We start from the raw sequence: 22,777 nt of genomic DNA on the forward strand, positions 1-22,777 counted from the left end.
TATAATGGCATTTTACTGTAAAAATCATGCTATTTAATAATATTACAAGATATCAAAAAGAACTATTAGCACATATGGGGACACTTGGAAAGCCATTTTTAGTTTGAAACATTTTTTTTTATCAGTTCTCTTTCTGTTCCACCCAGAAACACTGGACAGAAGTAGAAAAGCGGGGGGCGGGGGGGGGGAGAAGGGAACATGCACTAGTGGGGAAATGAGAAAAGGATGAGGGTCATTAGAAAACTTTGTGGGCCATAGTTTAGAGACCACCATTGGACACTGACTCTTTATGGGAGAACAAAAAAAAACCTCTTCAATAAAAAGATCGATTGAAATAATTCACATTCAAACAATGTTGAGTTAAAAAGAGGACAAATAAGAAAAAAAAAATGTCTTTGATGGTATCCATTCCCTTCTGCGGTAGTCCTGCTTTGAGTTGGGGTGACAGAGTCCGTTTTGAAATTTTTGACCTCTGTGCACATGGGATGCTGTTTCACTTCCTGAGTGCAGAAAGGTACACTACCTTTCCTTTGGAACTGAGGTGTGTTTTGTTCATCTCTTCATTTAACCTAAACTTTACTTAAATATTATCTGAGGGCTTTGGCTAAGTGCATTTGAAACAGAGTCAGGAAAATTCAGGACGGGAGGTGCCGATAACTTTCCACTCCGCCATAATGGATGAGTTTAAAGTGAGCTTCATAGTTCCCCTTCTCGTCAGACTTGGGCTTCTGGAAATAAATCAACTGTTCAAAAGAGTTTTTTTCTTGAAAGTTGTGTCTGTAGCCTTAGGAAAGGCATTTTTCTTCGAGGATGGAGAGGAGGCCCATGGGCTGTTGGACATACATGAAGACAGTACATGTCATTCTCAAAACCTCTAAGAAACAGTGTGTCCAGTGGGGAATCAGTATGAATGCATTCCCTAATAATTGAAAAAGGAGAGAATATTCACTAGAAGTAACTAGCCAATCATCCTTTCAACAAATATGTATTAAATACCTACAATTCAATACTGACACCTGCAGGAGCTGCTGATTCTGCAGTGACCACATACTCTCCTCAGGGTGCTTACATTCTGGTAAAGCAGACAGATCACAGCCAAATTAACAAAGATATAAAATAAATAACGTAGTCTCGTAGAACTACTTTGAAGATGCAAAGTAAAGGGAGACAATGCAGGAGAGAGCAGGCAGAGGAAAATCTACTTTAGATGGGAGTGGTCAGAGAAAATCTGACCTGAATGAGAATAACCCACCTGAAAAAATCTGGGCACAGGTATTCCAGGCAGAAAAACGAAGAGCACAAATTCCCCAAGGCAGAAGCACATACCTGGCAAGTTTGAGATCCTATCATCGGAACCAAATAGGGACAGAGCCAGATATGGAGCACATGGTGAAATGCTATTGGTTTAAGGCTTGTGTACTTAAGTTATAGACTTAACTGCAGCTGGACCCCAAAGAATTTATAGGTGTCAGTAAGACATTTGGACTTTACATGTAATGAGAAGCCTTTGGAGACTTTTAACATGAAGTGATGCGACTTAATTTATGCTTGAAAAGAACCATTGGTTTGGAACAGGAGTGAGCAAAGTCAACAGGGAAGTCCTGAACTAATAATGGTTTTTATATTCTTAAAGGGTTGTAGAAACGAAAAAGAATGTTGACAGAAAACCCTATGACTATCTTAAGCAAATTCTTCTCTAAAGGGTCACTGGTTCTCTTTCACACCTTTGCATCTACTCAGCCATTGTGGCACTGAAAGCAGCAGTTAACACGTAAAATAAATGAGTGACAATATTCCAATAAAACTATTTACCAAAACAGATGGCAGGCTATATTTGACCCACAAAATTAGTTTGCTGACCCTTAGTCTAGTCTAGTTATAGTGTTGGGGCTTGTGAGAACTCATTAGAAATGTGAGATATGTTGAAAATGGAGCTTTCACAACTTCCTGATGGATAGACTGTGAGGTGTAAGATAAGGAGGTTCTTGGCCTGAGCAACTGGATAGTGGATACTGCCATTAACTGACATCCACATACTTATATACAGGGAAACACACAGTGGGCAGGGGCAGATCAATGAATTTTATATTTGCATATTTATTTATAGATTCCTTTACCTACTCCATGAATATTTTAAAATGCCTTCTTTTGTGATCAAATCACTATATCAGACACTTTAGATTGTACTAGAATGAATCAGACACGGGCTCTGAGAAGACAAGACACGGGCATAATACACAGACCTCAAAACAGATGAAACATGTGCAGATAAAATGTGACATTTCAAGGTATGGCAAGTAAGATAGACCATGTCCCCTTGCCCCAACAACATAGATTTCATGATTCTCTATCAACCCATTGAAACTAAGAACCACAGACACTCAGATTTGGAAGAGACATTGAAGCTGTGGTCCAAATTTCCTAGTAGATCATTGAATTCCCCTCAGAATTCCCTCCTAAAAGGCTGGTTAGCTTATGCTTGAATGTTTTTATGGCAAGAAAACACACAAACTCTTAGTCAAGTGTCTGTACAGGTAAAGGTATATGAAAACAAAATTTGTTTATAGTTTGGAATCCTTTGTTTAGAAGCCGTGTAAATGTGTCTAATAATTCTTCATCAGATATTTGAAGATCACATTTTCGATTCATCCGAGTCTATCACTCTAATGGTTTTCTACCACTTGTGTATTTTCTCATGGTCCAAGAACTTGAATTTTATGAAAAGCATATTGAACATTTCAGCAATAGCTCTTGAAAAGTTCTAGGCAAGAACCATCTTTACCCCAAGCATCTGACTAGGGAATCCTGCAGAGTGAAGAGGTGAACTACTCTAATGAGCCAAAGTTCTCCTAGTGAAAGCAACACCTATCTTGCTCCTACAACACTGACCTTGTGAGTTTTAGGCAATGTTGGAAGTGAGGAGGGAGAGAGAAAGGGGAAATCTGGAAATTAAACATTCGATTCTTTGGTGTTAATGCTCGGATGTATGAACTTCACGTGTACCATGTTGAGTACAAATGGAATTCATATATCCTACATATCTCTAGCAAACCCTCAGTGAAAATAAAAATGATTCACTTAAAAATGCAAGCATCTCATCCAGGCACAGTGGCACAAGCTTGTAATCCCAGTGGCTCAGGAGACTGAGACAGGAGGAGCGCAAGTTCAAAGCCAGCCTTAGCAACAGTGAGGTATACTAAGCAACTCAATGAGAGCCTGTCTCTAAAATACAAAATAGGGTTGAGGGTATGGTTCAGTGGTTGACTTCCCCTGAGTTCAATTCCCAGTACAAAAAAATAAAAAATGCAAGCACCTCCTGGGATGCTGCCTGTTAACAAGAGTACTGAGGCAAAACTTTACTAAGAACAGCAGCTCCCAACTAAGGCAGAGCAGCCTCCCACACATGAGGATCTCAGTTTTCCTGGTTTCCAGTGAAGCCAACTTTCCCCTTTGGGATGAGGGGAATTTTATGTGAAACAAGCAGATTTCATTCCTCAAAACATAACTACTGCACCAATGAGGAGAGAAATACAGTTCCTGTAAGGTCTTCTCTATTTCTCAAGTGCTCAGGAGGTATAAAACTTCTAACAAACAAGGGGCTGTTAAGCAAATTAATTTACAAATAGGTTGGAGAATAAAGTAATTATTTTCTGCCCCACAGAATCAGTTGTCCTACGTTACACACAAATGGTTTGAAACAGTTGCCCTGACTCAGAACATAGTCTGACCTCTTTCTCTCTGAATATTATCAAATTTGCCTTTCCCCCTTTCTGTTACTTTCTCACTACTTGTACTTCTGCTCTTCTGGATCAAGACCTCTTGATTTCTCACTCATGCTACTATACCAGCTTCCTACCTGCTTATCATTAGCCTGTCTTCCCATCCCAGACATCACGTGCAAACCTATCAGATTAAGCACAAGCAGCTCTGACTTCTCCATTAACCAGCTCAGACCCCTCCGGATTCCACTGCGTTAAAGTCAAGTATAAATTAAAATCCCTTCACAATCCAATTCTCTTTTTTTCTTCAAGTTTCTTCTGCACATTCTGTGCTCCAACTAGACTCCTGGACATTTTAGAACATGTTCTTTGCTTTCCTGTCTGTCTTTGCTCTGGCCTGTCTCCCTTCTTGCTGTCTTCCTGTGTTTGCTAAAATTATATACATTTATTAAGATCTAATCGAAATTTTGTGCTCCTCCTCACCAGACTTTTCTAGATTCTTATAGACAGGGGGACCTCTATGCTTCTCGTCACTTGGGACCTTTCTTTGTGCCTTTTATTACATTTAATCATTTTAAAATATACTTTTACATTTATTAGACTTATAAATCCCTTTCTTGACTGCATATTTCCTAAAGGCAAGTGCTACTTAAAACAAATGCTATTTTTCTATAGCATTTAATTCAAAGACTTATACAGACAGTGTGCTATCATTAAGACCCAATTATGTGTGCTTCGAAGTCTGGGGAAACCAGGAGGGGCTCAAATGAACTAATCACAAATTCCCCTCCTAGGTTAGACCTCCCAGCAAACAGCCCTCCTATGACAGGGAACAGACACAGTGTCTGCTTATTATCCCTGAGTAATTGGTCTTGATTTCCTCTCAGACTGTGGAATTATTCAAACAAGCCAATCACATCCTTCTGCTGAAACTTAGGGCCACCCTACCTTCCTTTTACTATAAAGCCTGCCTCTCACTCTCCCTGCAATTCATTCTATTCTGAGGGACTGTATGTTGTGGGGTATCTATGTTCCTGGAGATATGAGCATTTGTGACTGATGAGATGCTGATCTCATCCATCTAGGGCTGGATGTCATATTTGGCCATCTCCATAACTCTAGACCAAGGATCCCTCCCTTACCAATGGATGAGAAGAAGCAGGCAACCATTGGTTGCTAAGCAGATTCACTTGTTCAATGAAAATGAACAATAAAAGTCTTGGTTTTAAGACATCCTTTGAAGTATACCAGCAGTTCCTTGAGTGCCAGGGTGATGCCTTTTGGGTTTTGCATTCCTCCAAACCCTTAGCACAGTAGGTCCTTAGGTGAGTAAAGTGTAGGCCATCTGCAAATTTCTGCAGAGAGATTGATGGACAGGTGAATACTGAGACACACAGGTTTGAGTTCTGGAACCTGGGCTAATTTGCTTTGGTGATCAGTCAGACAAAAGTGAGAGTTGCCAACAACAATGACAAAAAGCATGAAGTTGTATTTAAAGAAAATATTCATGTGTTTACAAGATATAATTAGATAGTAATGTGGTTAACTTTATATTTAAAAAACCCAAATTATCACATTCAAAAAACTTCCCTTCAGAGGCAACAACATTTATTCAGTGCCTTAGTGCTACCAGGGTTTAAGTATTTTAGAATTTAGAATATTTGATATTATTGACTATGGACATATCAAAAATTCCCACAGTCTGATATTCAGACCAAGTTCAGGCAGATAGGCAAAGAATGTATCAACAGAATAATATTGTTTAGACACAAAGTTCAGGAAGATATAAGTATAGAAGGAATCTTCTCTTGAGATTGATAAAATTCTAAAATTATCTTAATCCCACCTGTGAGAATGTCCACAAAAAGCTAAATTACTGAAAATATAGCCTCTCTGGGTTAATACACTGAAGGAGTTACAACAAAAAATAAACATTTAAACTTGTATTTTTAGGAAATAATAAGAATAATCTCTGATAATATCTTGTGTATAATCATAAATCTAATTGTATATTAATCTGCTCAGAAGCAAATTATTATTGTTCGAGTTCTAAATGAAGTAGAATATTTCAAGTAATGAAGAAAGTGTGAACTAATATTATAATAGATTTATTCACAGCATATATATTATGGAAGGAGTTTATGGTAAGCCTGAAAATTAAGTTAACAACATTATATTTTTATTTGAGATAGACTTTTTTGTAAACTTAATAGGAAATTTTTATGTATGAAAATCCTTTTTCCAAATACGCAGAGATGCAGATTATAAAACATTATGCAGATATTCATGTATTTTAGTTCTTTTGAAAGTTAAAAACTTCCATGATTGATGCTATTTTAAGGAGTGGTTTTAATTATTAATATTTGCTACAAAATTTTCTTCAGATATCCTGAACCAACATAATGGTCTTTTCAAAATATAAAATGTCTTAGAGAAAGGTTTTTGTATGCCTTATTTGCCTGACCTGAATTTTGCTGAAATCATTCATAGGAAACCAAAGACTTTTCTTTGCTTTCTTTTATCTGTTTTTTTTTCTTCTTCTCATTTTATCATATCAGTATAAAATACAACAGGAAATTACATCCTTGTTGCTGGAGTAACTGAGGCTGGCAAAAATAAGGCAATATGCTTCATTCTACTAAAATCAGTAACATTTAGAGAGGTATCAGCATCTAAACAATATCTATATTTCACTTTCCTGCCTAAAAACAGTATCTTATCGAAAAAGCAGAATTTACAGGTGACAACTATCAGAAACTAAATCAGTCTCTCTTAGGAACTTCAGTTTGTTTCATTACTTATTCATTTATCTTTTAGTTGTTGATGGACCTTTATTTTATTTATTTTATTTTATATGTGGTGCTGAGAATCAAACCCAGTGCCTCACACATGCTAGGCAAGTGCTCTACCACCGAGCCACAACCCCAGACCCTTGTTTCATATTTGATCAGAAAAATGTAGCTTTTAAAATGTCACAAAGAATTTATCAGATCAAGGTTGGATCATTATTATTTTTTCAAATCAGCTCATGTTTGATTTATTAATCATTTTTTAAGCATTTTAAGCAAACTGTTCTCCCCACAAGAAGTCACTAGTTATAAAATGAATAAAATCAACATGATGTCTACTCCTGTTAGGAATTACAGCAATTTTCAAGGAAGATTTAGTTTCATGTAAAGGCTAATAAATAAAAGTGATAGGACACTCAAAATGATAGAATCCAGGACCTGCAAAGGACAGAGAGAGGTCAGTCTCTCAAGTGCCTTCCTGACATGGTTGTTGAGAATCAAATGTGACGGTGTAGCTACAGAACTTTCAGAAAGTTAAAGGTTTTGGTTTGCCCAGACCTGTCTCCAAAATTCACTGCAACCCACAAGCTTCTAACAGGTTACCATCTTGTTCATGCAGACAAAGCCACAGAAAAGACCATGCCAACTCTCCCAGAGCATGCAGAAAGATTCCAGAGTACAGGGACATCAACAAATTCACAAACCATACACTGAAGCTAATTTACTAATAAGGCATGAAATATTGTCATAAATTACTGAAACTAACTGGTACTTGTCCAATTAAATGAACATACTACAGCCTGCAAGGTAGTGGCCTGAGGATTTATGGTAGTTGTTTGTTTGCATGCTAATTTGCCAGATTTCCTTAAGCTCTTTGGATCTACTCATTCACCTTATGTTAATCAGCCATGCTCTACAGTACCCATGTTTTTAGCTCTGTTTTTCCAGTCAACAGAATGACCATTTTTAATTGCAACAAGCCTCTTTGCGTAAAGAGGCTATGCACAAGTTGACAAATGTAGCTACATCTGCATTAGAGATGATGGAATAGGGCAAATGACATGAGAATTTAGCTAGGATGTTAAAGACTCTGCACACAAAGACCCATTAGGAGAAAATATGCAGGACTTTTCTGCCCCATTTCCCATCCTCTGACAGAGCTTGATTCCTGACATGGATCAACATGTCAAGCAGGGACAATTCTCTTTAAATGAAAATGGACAAGGAGACAAACAGATATTACATTTTCAGTGAGATCTATGCAGGCTTGCAAATCCAGACCAGAGTCAATGGATGCTCCGTCAATGCCTGCTTTCCTCTGTTCCTCTTGCTCCAGAATAAATATGTGCTGAATGACGAGCTATTGAAAATTTTTAATGCTAAAATTAATTCAAAGTTGCTCACAGTATACTTCAAAGATATGAATAGTTGAAAGGAGAGAGAAAAACAGAGTTCTATTGCAAGAATATACATTAAAGAAAAAACAATACCCACTATCATATAATGGCAGATAGAGCCAACAAATGACAAATGTTCAATTAAATTCTTGTCTCCTTCAGATATGTCTACAGACTAAAGATTATTATAATAACATTTAATGGTATTAGAATTCAAAATCATAGAAGATTCCTTTGCATATATTTATACTTCTATTTAAAACAAAAATGAGAGGAATTCTCTATAATAATAATTGTTAGTATAAAATTATAGCTCTTTTCCAACCAACGTATCTCTTAAAAGTGTACCGAGAATGAATTCCATTATTCTTTGATCTTATTTTTTCCACACTTGGGTCATAGTTTCAAATATGCTTGTAAATATGGATTGACTGCATCCTCCACATATTCTTACATCAAGAACTTCAAACAGGGGCTGGGGTTGTGGCTCAGCGGTAGAGAACTTGTCTAGCAAGTGCAAGGTCCTGGGTTCAATCCTCAGCACCACATAGATAAAATAAAGGTATTGTGTCCAACTACATAAAAAAAAAAAGAACTTCAAACAGTGGTGTTGAGAATAGCAGTGAAGAAGAACCTTGACAGCCTGGCTTCCAGGACCCTGCTGATGTGTGCCATCAGCCACTTAAACATCCTTTCACATGTTGACGGGGCATCAAGAGTATAGATTATCTAGAAATCACATCCTAAACACTTTATCATCTGACAGAAGTGCTCATTTTAATCCTGGGCATTCTCTATGAGCAATCATCTAGTCAACTTAGAATGCATTTACTAACCTGAGGTTTTCATGTTCTGCTGAATACAACAAGTGAAAAGAAAGAAAGAAGCAAGTGAGGGAAAGAGGAAGAAAGCACAAGGGTAGGAGAAAGTAGTGAGCAGCTTGCTGCCTCCCTACTAAGAGCATAGGTGGGAGAAATCATATTCCTATTAATAAAGAGCAAAATAATTCTGGGACAGGGGGCTCTATTGGCAATGTGGTCTAATGCCTTGCTACTCGATGTATTCTAAGACCATCAGCCTCAGGATCACTTGGAACTCATGAAAGATGCAAACTCTAAGCCCAGTCCTAGACCTATAGATTCTGTACTCTAACCCTCATTCCAGATGCTGCTTCTTGTCAAAAACTCTCTTTGAACAAACTGTAATCATGCTCCTGTGATCTTACCTTACTTGTCCTGCCTTCTGCCTGCTTAGCTCAGTTCCATCAAGAATCCTGCTAAATTGCTGAGCACAGTGCACAGACCTATAATCCCAGCAACACAGGAGGCTGAGGCAGAAGAACTGCAAGTTCAAGGCTGGCCTCAGCAAAGGTCCTAGGCAACTTAGTGAAACCTCATCTTAAAATAAAACAGAAAATAGAAAACAGGGATATGTATCAGTAGTAAAGCACCTCTGGGTCCAATCCCCAGGACTAAAAAAAAAAAAAAAAAGCAAAGCAAAAAGAATTCCGCTAAATTGCTTCAGGGAAGATCTCCCCACCCGTGATATCCAATTGTGTTCTTCATGGCCTATATGGCGTGTGTAAATTCTTAGCCTACCTTCAGCAAGAAGCCTGTTAGGCCAGCATCAGCAAGAACAGCTCTACCCTTTAGGCCTTCTCTATGATTTTCCATCCACTGCCCTTTGCCTATAAATCCTCTTGTCCTGATTGTATTGGAATCGAGTCAATATCTGTATTGTAAAACTCCTGAAGAAAAATCTTTCTTACCATTTTAACAAGTGTCATGATATTTTTTTTTTCTTTAACACTACACACAGCAAAGGTTGGCTATTTGTAAGTATGGTAGATTAGAAATTTGCAATTCCTAGACTTTGCTCAGTTGCTACTGTTGCAGCTACATACAAATTGTATAACCCATGGCAAATTACCTACCTTTTCTGGGATGCAATACTTTCTTCCAAATAATGAACTTTAAGGTTTTTTTTCTAGCCTCGGCTTCCAATTCTTCATTATATTAGTTCCCAGAGTTGCTCTCATCACCCTAAATGGAGAGTGGCCTTTGGTAGCATCATTCTGACTCAGATTTCCTATTGTCAAAGTGAGGCCGCATGTCCCTTCCTTGGAAGGCTATGGCAAAGGCTCTCATGAAACCTATAGGAGACACATCCAATCTCTGTGCCTGAATGATGCCACAGGAATGCAAATCCAGCTTCCACAATGCAAAAGTGCTGTTGTAGTAGCAGGTTTCTGACAGACTCCAAGTAGGAGTGAATTTCAGGGATACTCTCCAAGCCTGGAAACAGAATGTGCCCCAAAGTGTAACTAGCAAAACAGGCCTATCACATGCCTCCTTCTGCCCAGGAGAGAGCACACAGCAGGGCCATTTGGTGTCTGGTGGTGATTTAGTTGTGAGTCACCCATCCTGATTGGTTATCTTGTGTCATTCCCACAGAAATCCATAAGCTGGATGGCATCAGTTTTTCATAATGAGCATTAAGAGGGTACAAATAAAGCATCAGGAAGATTTTCATCCTGTTGACACCAAGGAAAGCAGTCTGTCTACAGCAGTCAGTTTGAAACTTTAAAAAGAACATGAATAACTTGCTCACCCCATTTTCATTTCCTAAATGCTTGAGAAGCTGTTTGAACAGGTGTGTGGAGTGGCAGAGAAACAGGAACAAAGTCTGGAAATGCAGGCAGAGGGAGATGTTGACAGTACGATGTCTGCTGAATGAATTAATGAAACCCCTAGGTCAATATGCTGGCTGGCTAAGGAATCACCGTCATCTTTTTCATCATTTTCTGTCCAATGAAGAAGCAATAAGGGAAATATTATACTTCCATTTTTCAGGAGAAAATGGACCCATTTCTTGGAGTTTAAAAGATAACCTTATAGAAGATTTTGATTACTTTGGGGCAATAGTTCAGGAAAAAAATAATAAAAAAACAAAGAAATGGAGTCAAATGTTAAAGTTCATTGCCTTTTTCATCTATAACATAATGACATATGCATATCTCAGGTTTTTGTCAGAGATCCAGTGAGTCAGAGGATGTAAACTTACAGAACACGGCACTTGGAATTGGTATCAAATGTTGGTTCCCCTTTCCCATTTCATCTCCCCTGTATCACTTCTCATCCTCACCCCAGCATTTACTAGCTGTGTCACCTTGTGCAGTGACTCTTTAAGAGTTACTGTCTTCAGCTGTAAAACAGAAATATTAATAAGACCTACTTTGCATGGTTGCTATTAGATAGGATATGATAATACACACAAATCTCTTAGCACAGTAGCCACAGTAAGCACTTGGCAGACACTGATTACAAGTATTATTGTTGTGTCATCATTATCAATCTTTTCTAAAATCAAATAAATTATTTCTAATAGATGTAGAGCTATCATGAAATTATAAAATACTTGATAATCATGTTTAATAGCTCTCAACTTGGGAACAGCCCACTTGGAATGGGGAGGGCATCTTCTGGCTGCCATCATGACTGAGAATGCTACTGGCATTTAGTACCTGGGGGCCAAGGACGTCAAACATCTACAAAGTGCCCTATTCTCTCATTTCATGAAAATTTTCCCATCATAGATGCCAAATGCCTCCCCGTAGAGAAACAAAAAGTCATTCAACCTCTTCACTGTGGGGCTCAGAGATGTGAAGATAATTGACCAAGGTATCAGAGTGAGGTAGCATTAGAGCTAGGACTAAACTTTATATAGTGTTAACACTGCAGGAATTTTCTCCATCTTTTGCAATTGTCTTCAACAAAGCATACTTGTCTCTGTTCTGAGCAGTGAATATTTTCTCTATAAAGTCTGTTAAATTCCTAAGAAGAGCTTATAGTATGCTCACTGTAACTCTAGGAGAGAAAGAGGTTTATGTTTTATGTTGAATAATAATAGACTAGCTTGCTTTACCTATTAAAGGCTGGACTGGTAACTGAGTCCCCTAGAATATAATATTTAAGGGATGAAAATTTGATTTCCATCCTCTTATGGGCTCATTAGTTTTATAAAGAGAAATGTCCCATTCTATCACCATCGTAGGTCATGCATATACATGTTATGGTGAATGTCTATGAAATCAGGCAACTGCCAAACCTCCCTAACTCCAATGCTGAGAAATAGGTCAATTATTGTTCTGTGGAACATGATTCAAGTTCCACTTAGGGTGTCCATTTTTACATTGGAGATTACCTACTGGTTGCAGAGCACTGTGTTAGATGCCAGGGTAATGAGATGAATTAGACACAGACCAAGGCCTCAAAAAGGCTAGGTTACCAGGAAGGTAAAAACGTAGGCAATTAGTTCAATATAGTAAAATTAGTATTGTGGTAAAATTAGAATTATTGGTTTATAGGGTAAGCTAATCTTACTGTAATAAAAATTAATAAAATTTATTTTGATTATAATTATGTTATAAATAACATGGACACATCAGATACCTTAAGAAAAGAGTTTATTATAGTCAAAATGACTATTTTCTACCACAATTATGTACATTCATCTATCTTTTTTTCAGGTTTGAGATGTATGCAAAGACAGACATCTGAATGTCACCTGAATACTAGCTGCATGTCCTTTGGAATATTACTGAGATTCTTTTAGCCTCAGTTTCCCCAACAGGAGAAACACAGGTATTACTGCCCTGATTCCTTCTGAGTATTTTAAGAATGAAAAATGATCAGACTTGTGAATACTTCACAAATATTATACATGACAGTGAATTCTATCACTTCACCTTGCTAGTCCCTCCTCAAGGAGGCTATATTTCTCAGTCCCCTGTAGCTCAAAGGACAATTTGACAAAATCTCACCAATGGAATGTTAGTGAAAGTGATGTCACCTCTACTCCAAGCAGTTAGGCTGGGTAGACTTTCTCTACAAATTATCTTTTCTACCTTCAGCAATTTCTGGCCAAGTGTCCCAGAAAGCATCACTACAAAATGGAGATGACTATACACATTTTCTGGGACTTGGTACAAGAAATATTTTCACTGTCACTAAGGTTTTAGTGTATTACTGCAGCATGGCCTATATCAGACTAATCTATACGGCAGATATAAATTGTTATTTTGAAAGGTACCAGCTTACATAATTGGTATCATTAGCTAGTAGCCCTGGGAACATTTACTCCATGCAGGCAAACCTCAAGATGAGCAAGTTCACTATTCTGTCATTGTAACATTGTCCTAGATGCTAAGCAAAACCTACAAGACCTTCCATCTCTCATTTTCAACGCTTCCTCCCTTAAAATATTGACTTCAGCCTATGTATTGAGCCCCTTCCTCAATTATCAGGCCACCATGTGTCTGTTACACAAATGAAGTCAATGTTCCAAATAGATGAGGAATGCCAATTTGTTATTTTTATTATCATCAGAAACCAACAGTTTTGAATGCACCATAGCTACAAACAAGGTGCTGATCACAAGTGAAATATTTACCTGTATCTACAAAGAGAACAAAGAGACATGTTACCTAAGGCAAGACTGTCAAAACATGTATTTCAGACTAGAGAGAATCTTGGCACAGGGTCAGTTACTGTCCCATGCTTCATAAGTAAACACATTTGGAATACTCATCACAGTAGCTATTTCTTGCTTCTTAATATAAGCTCTCATTGTTGACAATCTCAGTGGTTGAGAATATACAATATTTACACAAATAGTACAAGATTATATAATCATAATGTTCTTGAAATATCACCTTACCTGTTCTACATTTTGACTTCTGATAACATTCATTACCAACTTTAGTGCTGAACCAAGCCCTTCATCAACTCAAAGGAGTTAGTGCCCTTGAAGAAAGCAGATTTGTAAGCACCTGGTCATAAGAGAAGAAGAAAGGGAAGAAGGAAGAGAAGTAAAGAATAAGTGAGGGAGTAAAAATCCATTCCATTATAGCCAAACACATTACATATTACTACATCAATGTAGTGAGATAAAATTTAAGCTTGAAATGAATGCCTGAATCCTAAATGCTTAAAGGAATCTATTTCTTGGGGATGCAAATCAAAACCACACTGAAATGCCACTTCACACCCACTATAGTGGCTATAATCAAAAAGACGGACAATAACAAAGTGTTGACAATGATGAGAAATTAGAACCCCTGCATTCTGCTGGTAGGAATGCATGGTGTGAACACTATAAAAAACAGTTTGACAATTACAAATTAAACACAGAATTACAAAAGGACACAGCAATTCTTCTCTTAGGTATGTTTCCAGGGAAAATGAAAACACATGTTTACATAAAAAATTATATGAATGTTCCTACTAATATTATTCATAATAGTCAAAAATAGGGGAAAATGTCTGTCAAGTGATGAACAGATAAACAAAATGTGACATATTTAAACAAAGGAATAATATTCAGGTCTAAAAGAGAATGACATAATGATGTATTATGCTATGACATGGCTGAAACTTTAAAACATTACAATTCTTGAAAGAAGACACAAAAGGCCCCATATTGTAGGATTCCATTTTTATGAATTGTCAAGAATGAGTAAATCCACAGAGACAAAATGTAGTTTTGTAGTGACGAGATGCTGGGGAAAGTAGTAATTACTAATGAGCACAAGGCTTCTTTAGGGGAGATGAAATGTCCTGAATTATATGGTGGTGATGGTTGTACAACCTTGTGAGTACACTAAAATTCACTGAAATACACACTTTAAAAGGGTGAATTTTATGGTATATGAATTATTTCCCAATTTAAAAAAGAATTGATTTCTTGATACTAGCCCTTTCCTAACAAGAACTATTTCTAGGTATATGCTTACAGATTCTTTGAATGAAACAGGGACTTAGGCTGTGAAATTTGATTATTCAAGACAACCACCACCAATCAACACAAGTCAGGACACTTGCCTAGATCTATCAAAAACCCTTCCTTTTCCTCTGAAGTCTGTTTACTCCATAGTGCCCTCTGCTGCCCAACAGGAATACAGACGCTGCACTGAATATTTTCTAAAACAAAACTTCAATTTTCTAAAGAAGTAGGAAGGATAAATGTTGTCAGAAGAAAACATAAATAGGTCTGTATTGCATTAGGGGTTTAAAAAATGAAAATTATATGAAATAATGCTACAGGCAAAAAATTATTAACATATTTCAAATTGTTGATTTCAGTTATGAAACAAAATGAATATTCCACTCCTCTGGAACTTCTCTGGTATGCCTTCCATTTTAATTAAATTCTGAGATATGCTAGTATATCTTACATAGTAATTCTGTAAAATGTCTTACAATGCAAGATGAGGCAGTTTTTCATTAGTGCACTAAAAAAGAAAGTAAAAAAAAAGAAATAAAAGAAAAAGATAGGTGTAAGGGAGATGGGAAAGGTTGATCAATGGGTCCTAAGTTACAGTTATATAGAAATAAGAAGCTCTGGTGTACTACTACACAGTAGGGTGATTAGAGACAACCATTATGTACTCTACATTTCAAAAATCTGAAAGGAAGTATTTTGAATGTTTTAACCATAAAGAATTGACAGATGTTTGAAGAGATTCACATAATTAACCTGACTGAAACATTACATGGTGTATCAGAGCACTGTTACTCCAATAATATTGTACATTTTTTGCATTTTATGAATATTAAATATATTTTTGTAAAAAAAAAAAGAAAGAACTCCAAGTAACAGGGACAGTATAGGCAAAATCCTGGAGCTGTGAAACAAGGCACTCTCTTATCGTATCACTTATGAACTCTTTCTTTTTAAAAACTAAAATTAGCCTGTTATTCGGTTTAAATTTTTTTTGCCTTTTGGGTTTCCAAAGCAATATACACTTATTTCAAGTATTCAAATGATAAAGAAATGAATAAGTGCCTAGATATTCTTTTCTAATGTAAGTGCTAGACTAAATCATATTTTTTCTTTTGGAACATGTTTCTAAGTCAGTACATGTAATCAAGTGCATTTTACTATAGCCTCATCTTTGGATATTTAGTGTCACATTGTTCAAAATAGGTGGCAATGACAGCTTAGTAATTAAAGGGGGAAGCCCTGGAGTCACATGAATCCCAGAGATACATCTTACTGTGTTACATTGGGTAAGTTGCTTTACTGTCCTGGTCTCAATTTCCCTCTGTGTGTTGTAAGGATCAAAAGAATACATATGTACTTCTTGTGATTGCTGTGACGACTTAAAAAGTTGACATTTGCAAACTATTTAGAATGGTGTCTGATGCAGTAAGTTCTTTAAATGTGAGATCATATTACCAAAAAGTATTTAATCAGGTCCCTGTTGACAGTATCTATGCTATTTTCAATTTTTTTGCATGTTTTAGCTTCTAAAGAAACTTCCAAGACAAGTTTTGAATTACTTTTACCTTCTATTACATTTGGGCTCCTCTTTCTTTCTTACCTACCACCACCCAACCTATTTTTATGAGCACTTAATAAGTGTATACTAATGGTGACTGTAAGGGGCAGCACAGAATGTGGGTGGTAAAGTCCAGTGGAGGAGCTTCTAGGCCAGACCCAAAAGGAGCCATTTCAGATTTTCTTTCTGCATAGAGGCCTTACCAGGAAGGCAAATACTAAGCAAAGACTGGGAAAGAAAGCAGTAAGATTAGGAAGTAAGTTAAACAGTGGAGGCCTGGGTTAGAAATAAGCCAAGGAATGAATGCAGGTCAGAAACAAAACCAGAGACAAGCCTGTGGACAGAAAACTCAGAAGAATGCTTTGGGCACCACATTTTTGATGTACCTTCTTTGGGGAGATGCTTCACTGTATCTATGTTTCTCATCAGCCTGTGGTTACGAATGAGGTCATGGTAATAATAATGACAACTCACAAGGCTTTCTACTCTTCATGCACATACAGCACTTTATCTTCAACTCCCAAACTCTCCCTGGACCATTTCTGGGAGTCAGAATACTAAGAAAATTTTTATATGTACCAGGATATATATATATATATATATATATATATATATATACACACACACACACACACACACATATGTATGTATACATAGCTGTGCATACACACATATGTATATCTGTATATATACAAGTGTGTGTATGTATACACATATGTATGTATATATGCCTGTGTACATATATACCACCATGCCCGGCCTCAGCCCTTTTCATTTGAGACAGGTTCTCACTGTGTTACTGAGGCTGGCTTCAATGATATATGTATACATATCATTTCCTGAGCAATAATCCTAAACAGGGAACAAGTTTAAAACAAAGAAAACACAACCAGAAAGCTACATGTCATTTATATTAGCAACATATATCCATTTCCTTTGTTTGGACCATTGAAATTTTCACAGGAGTTTTTAACAGCTTGAAATGTTTGGTAAATTATTAACTAAAATCAATATTTTATTTGCATACATTTCTACGAACATACTTAACTTGATGTCATTTTACAGTGTCAATGGCTTGGGTCCTCAGCTGCTATTGAGATAGAAAAGGCCAGGCAGTGGAGAGTAGAGAAGGGGCAGTCAAGGTCGTAAAGAGGGCAAGCACAATCATTTTAACAACACTGACATGTTAAAGCCGTTCCTGTGTCTAAGAACCCATAATCCACTGGCACCCACAGTGGGACAATTGAAATATCAAGAGGCCACCAAAGAAGCATATCAACTTCTCCTTACATGGCTGTAAAAGGAGATGCACTGAAGGACTTAAAGGGCACTCTTGCCCCTGCTCCAGGGGTTCTGAGTCTCTTCTCACTTTGCTTTAAAATAAAATTCCTGCTTGCTTACTTACCTCAGCATTACAGGCATTCGTTCTTTAACTGCATAAACCACAAAACTGGTCCCAACTCTTGTCGGTAACACTATAAAACTTTCAAAATTCAAAATATATTTGGGAAAATAAATGGAAAATTAAAATAGAACAAACATACCCATCCTATGCTGAGATGTTCCTGTTAAAGGTGCCAGGTTTGGGGTCAAAAGCCCGATTATTTCAAGTCACAATTTAATGAGTCAGAATTATAGGCTTTTTAAACTGGGAAAAAGTATAAAAAGCATCTAATCCAATATGAAAATACTTGAGAAGGAAAAATGCAATGGCATGCCTGGTCAATCTGAGTGGAGACAAACAAGTACATAGTGGCTGTCCAGGCAAAAGATTAGGAAAAAAAAAAAAGTTGGTTTTATAAGCTTTGGAAACAGTCAGATGGATAATATAGGTAATAACCGTCTCAAAGAATAGCTTCCCACACCAAGAGTTGCTTTCTTTCTTTTTTCCTGTGTTAAGACATAACTTTAAAGCTATTTTCATCCACAAACAAAATAAACCAAATTCTTTGTATAGTATCTCACCTTAAGCTTTAACAGAAATAGCATCCAGTGTTACAGGATTATTTCTCATCCACTCCAGGGATAGTTGAGTAGGTACAGACTGAATCAGTGTTATTGGATTTTTCCCAGAGGTTTACACTAAACATCATAATATATGTTCTGTTTTGACTGGGCAGAAAATAGTCATGGTCATAATGTTCTGAAAAATGTTTATAATTATATAATCAAGACAAAGTTCGAATTTACGGGTAAAAAGTCCATTTGGCATTCACAAAATATTGTTTTAAACCTAGTAATATCTGGAAATCTATTTTCATCATGTTCCTAAAGAGGCTTATAAAATTCCCACCAATAAGTACCATTAGGACTTAATGAATGATCCCATTGACATTATGAATGAACCCATGGCTTTTAATTAGGTTTTTTTTTATTGGTTGTTCACAACATTACAAAGCTCTTGACATATCATATTTCATACATTAGATTGAATTGGGTTATGAACTCCCAATTTTACCCCAAATGCAGATTGCAGAATCACATCGGTTACACATCCACAATTTTACATAATACCCTATTAGTAATTGTTGTATTCTGCTACCTTTCCTATAACTACAGGTTTAACCATAGATTTCATTCAGCAGCAGCATCTTACCCAGGAGTGGGTAACTTGGCACAGTGGTTCTCTAATGTTGATGTGTATAAGAGTAGCCTGGAAAGCTGATGAAGGACCTAAGGATGAGCCTCACTAGAATAGGTTAGACCCTGAGACTATAGGTTTATCAGGTTACCTACATGATTCTGAAATACTTCTGTTTTATTTCTCCATACTGGGGACTGAACCCAGGGACACTTTACCACTGAGCTACATCCTCAGCCCTTTCTACTTTTTAAATTTTATTTTATTTTGGGGGATACCACAGATTGAATTTAGAAGCACTCACCTACTGAGCCACATCTCCAGATCTATTTTGTATTTTATTTAGAGTAAGGGTCTGAGTTGCTTAGCACCTCTCTTTTGCCGAGGCTAGCTTTGAACCTGTGATCCTCTGTCTCAGCCTTTGGAGCGGCTGGGATTATAAGTGTAAGCCACAATGCCCGGCCTCAGCCCTTTTCATTTGAGACAGGTCTCACTATGTTACTGAGGCTGGCTTCAAACTTGCAATCCTCCTGCCTCAGCCTCCCAAGTAGCTGGGATTAAAGCTATGCAACCAAACCCCCCTCCACTTCTGATACCCAGAAAAGTTCCAGGACAATGTCGTCCTTTCAATGGACTTCAATCTTGCACACATACTGGAATCACCTAGAAAGTTGTAAAAACAAATACTGATACCTGCATCCTACAACCGGAGACATCAGAGACATTTTCTTGGATCTGGGTGATCCCTGCATTTCAGGCATTTGTCCCTCAGGAGATTCTGGTATACAGCCAAAAGTGCAAACTTTCAACTGGAGATGGGTTGTCAGATTTGGTAAGTGCATTTGGAAGTCATGAAAATGGAGAAATGAAGTACAACTTCACCTAAAATCTGCTAAAGAGAAATGCAAGAAGCATTGTTTTCCAACTTTATAATTCTATCCCAGTGCAGTCCCATCTGTAAATAAGAAGATAAAAATGAAAAGAACAGTGTCAGTTTTATCGATCTAAAATCTGGCTAATCTGAATTTATGATAATGACATTCAGTATTTCATGGAGGGTTAATGATTTCTGAGCTGTTCACATTTCATTAATTTATTGAACAAAGTTTTAGTGGGTACTTTGCAATGTACAAAACTTGGTGCTACATGCTACGGAAGATGGATAAGCCAGAAAAAAATTCCCTGGTATCAAGGAGTTTATCATCCATGAGAGTAAATAAAACACAAGTATAAATTAGCTGTCAGTGAAACAAGACACAGAAATCAAGTGAAAAACTCTTCTAGAAGACATGACAAGGGAAGATTCAAAAAGAAGCAACATTTGAGACTTGAAAGGTTTTGATGGGTAATTGTGGGAGAACAAGAATTTCTGAAACACAACGTTGAAGTCATAAAGGTGGAAAAGTTTGAGGTATGGTCAAAGGAGAGGTTATAATCCAGACAGATTGTACCATGAAAATCTAAGAAAAATCAGTAATTTCTGGTTGTGATCTGAGACCACATTAAGGTATCAGTTAAGTCAGAGAGGAAATGTTAAAGATACTTTAAGCAGATAATAATATAGAGTTATGCTTCAAAATAATTAATTTTCTGGAAGTGTGGAAGACAGACTACTACGGGAAGAGTTTAAAAGTATAGTCGGTGAACCTGTTGCAGAATGCCAAAGTGCAAGATGCTGATGGTCTAAACAATAACGGGAAAGGGAAAATAGAGACTGAGAAACATGACTAAGACCTTTTCTGTCTATGAAGTAGAAAGATGAACAATATCACGAACATGGATAGGAACTCAGGAAGAAGACAAGAATCTGGAGAAGATGCTGTGCTGAGTTTCAGCCATGCAGAGAATATGCAATAAGAAGTTAGAAAGTGGGGGTGAAATTCAAAGAGGTAAAGGCTAGGACTGCACTTTGGGTTTGATACTCTCCCCTCTCTACCCTCATCTCCATCTGTCCAGCTCTGTCAATTTTTTTTTCTGAAACAATTATCTGCAAAAAATTATCAAAGCTTATTATATTAAGAGCCTTTAATGGAATATCCAAGATGTTTGAATAGAGGTGCCCAGGACTCACCTCCTCCACACAGAAGAAATACTACTATATTTCAAGGAGAATGAGGAAGGAGAACACTAGAACACGGCATGAATGTGACAGGAACCTGAAATGGCATAGAAACTCAGGTTGGCAGCATAGAGAGCAACAAAATGCACTGCAACTGTGACTGCGGCTCCCACACAGCAGGAACTCCATGTAGTCAAAAGGTCAGCAGGAGAGTTCCAGTGACCCCCATTATCGCTGTGGACCTGGAGTCCTACCTACAAGGGAATTCTGCAATTCTCAGTTATTGAGTCCTGTCTAGGGAGCTGTGATCCACAGTACTGTTTTGCTACATAGAATTCACATTGGATACTTGCAACCCCCAGAGCCCAAGCTACAATAGCACAGCAACATCTTGAGAACGGAGCCATTGCTAGAGTCATCCTATCAGCAGTTAGGTACCAGCAGTCACTGCATCCCCCATTCTTGGGACCCCACAATCATTCTACCACGCTCACTCAAAAGGCTGGAACCTCACAAATACAACTAAGTTTAACCATGCACTTGTAGCCCTGGCACCTGAGTCTAGAAAGTGCTCTGCACTCCAGGAAACAAGTAGGCTAGCAGAGCAGACAGGCTGACCCCACCAGTGAAATTGACAAGCATTCTCCTTGGGCTTGAGGACAATATCCCTATATTTTTGTCCCAGGCCTGGTGCCTCAGATGCCAGAGTTATCAGCCGTCCTTTTGGGGGCCTAAGGACATGTCCTACCAGAGCCCATGGCCCCAGCATTGTAAAGTCCATAGTCAGAGACTCTGGTGCAAATGGCAATTATCCCCATGGGGCCAGAGGACACACCCCTCCACAGACATTACCTCTAGCATTGTGGATACTACTATTGCCATTAGCATTCACTTCAATGGGACCCGAGAGCATGCTGCTCTGCAACCAACCCGCTGTTTCCCAGCATTGCAGCTACTGCTGCCAGAGGGCACACTGCCTTTGGTACTCATTCCCCAGGCAGAGCCTGAAAATATGTCCCTCATGTGGCCCACACCCCTGGCATTGCCAGAATTATCAGTACTTGTCTCTTGGGGGCCTACGTTTATGTGTATTATAAAGTTTCACCACTATTTCCACAAACAACTTCAGTCTAGATCCTGAGAAAATTAGACACCACTGATATTGATTCTATCTGAAGAAATCACAGAGAGGCTACAATTCTGTGCCTACTCAGAAACAAAGCCAAATGAAAATGTCTTTCCCCATGAAAGCTATTTCATAAAATTGGGACAGTTGATGCACAGATAAACATAGAGTTACAAGAAGATGTAAAAGCAAGGAAGCATGACACCTCCGAAGAAACAAAATAATTTTCCAGAAACAGATTGCAACATAGAATCTACTAAAAACTTGAATAGATTTTAAAAAAATAATCCTATGGTAACTCAGTAAGATGCAAGAGAATATCATTAGACAATTCAATGAAATGAGGAAAGTGATTCATGATATGGATGAGAAATTCAATGATGGGATAGAAGTCATACCACAAAAAAGAACCAAACAGAAACCTTGGAGCTGAAAAATTCAATCCATGAAATAAAAAAGTAATTATTGAGAGTTTTAAGGACAGAGTACACGAAGGAAAAAGAATTTCTGAAGTTGAAGAGAGGTATTTTGAAATAGCCCAATCAGGAATCAAAGGAAAATATAAGGAAGAACAGAAGAGAAACAGGGAGGGAGAGAGAAAATGGCAGAAGATGGAATTAAAAGGATTTAGAGAAATATCACAGATGACAAGGAGGCTATCACTAAGGGTTGGGTTGTATTTACAGTAAGGTGGAGACACTGTTGAGTGTACAGCAGAGGAGAGACATGGTCTGATTTACACTGTGAAAGAATTGATGCTGGCTC

The 22,777-nt window shown here is 37.5% G+C and overlaps 1 protein-coding gene across 1 annotated transcript in view; it reads right to left on the reverse strand.

The window, feature by feature from the left end:
* The window catches only part of Myh15 (myosin heavy chain 15), a 123,391-nt gene that overhangs the window by 94,865 nt on the left and 5,749 nt on the right, over nucleotides 1-22,777 (reverse strand). The window contains 4 exon segments of the mRNA XM_077795524.1: nucleotides 8,509-8,634; nucleotides 13,624-13,651; nucleotides 13,653-13,673; nucleotides 13,675-13,735. Of these exon segments, the coding sequence (XP_077651650.1) occupies nucleotides 8,509-8,634; nucleotides 13,624-13,651; nucleotides 13,653-13,673; nucleotides 13,675-13,735 (236 nt within the window).

Source organism: Urocitellus parryii, chromosome 2, assembly GCF_045843805.1.
Source record: "Urocitellus parryii isolate mUroPar1 chromosome 2, mUroPar1.hap1, whole genome shotgun sequence".
In the NCBI taxonomy this organism is placed as follows: Eukaryota; Metazoa; Chordata; class Mammalia; order Rodentia; family Sciuridae; genus Urocitellus; species Urocitellus parryii.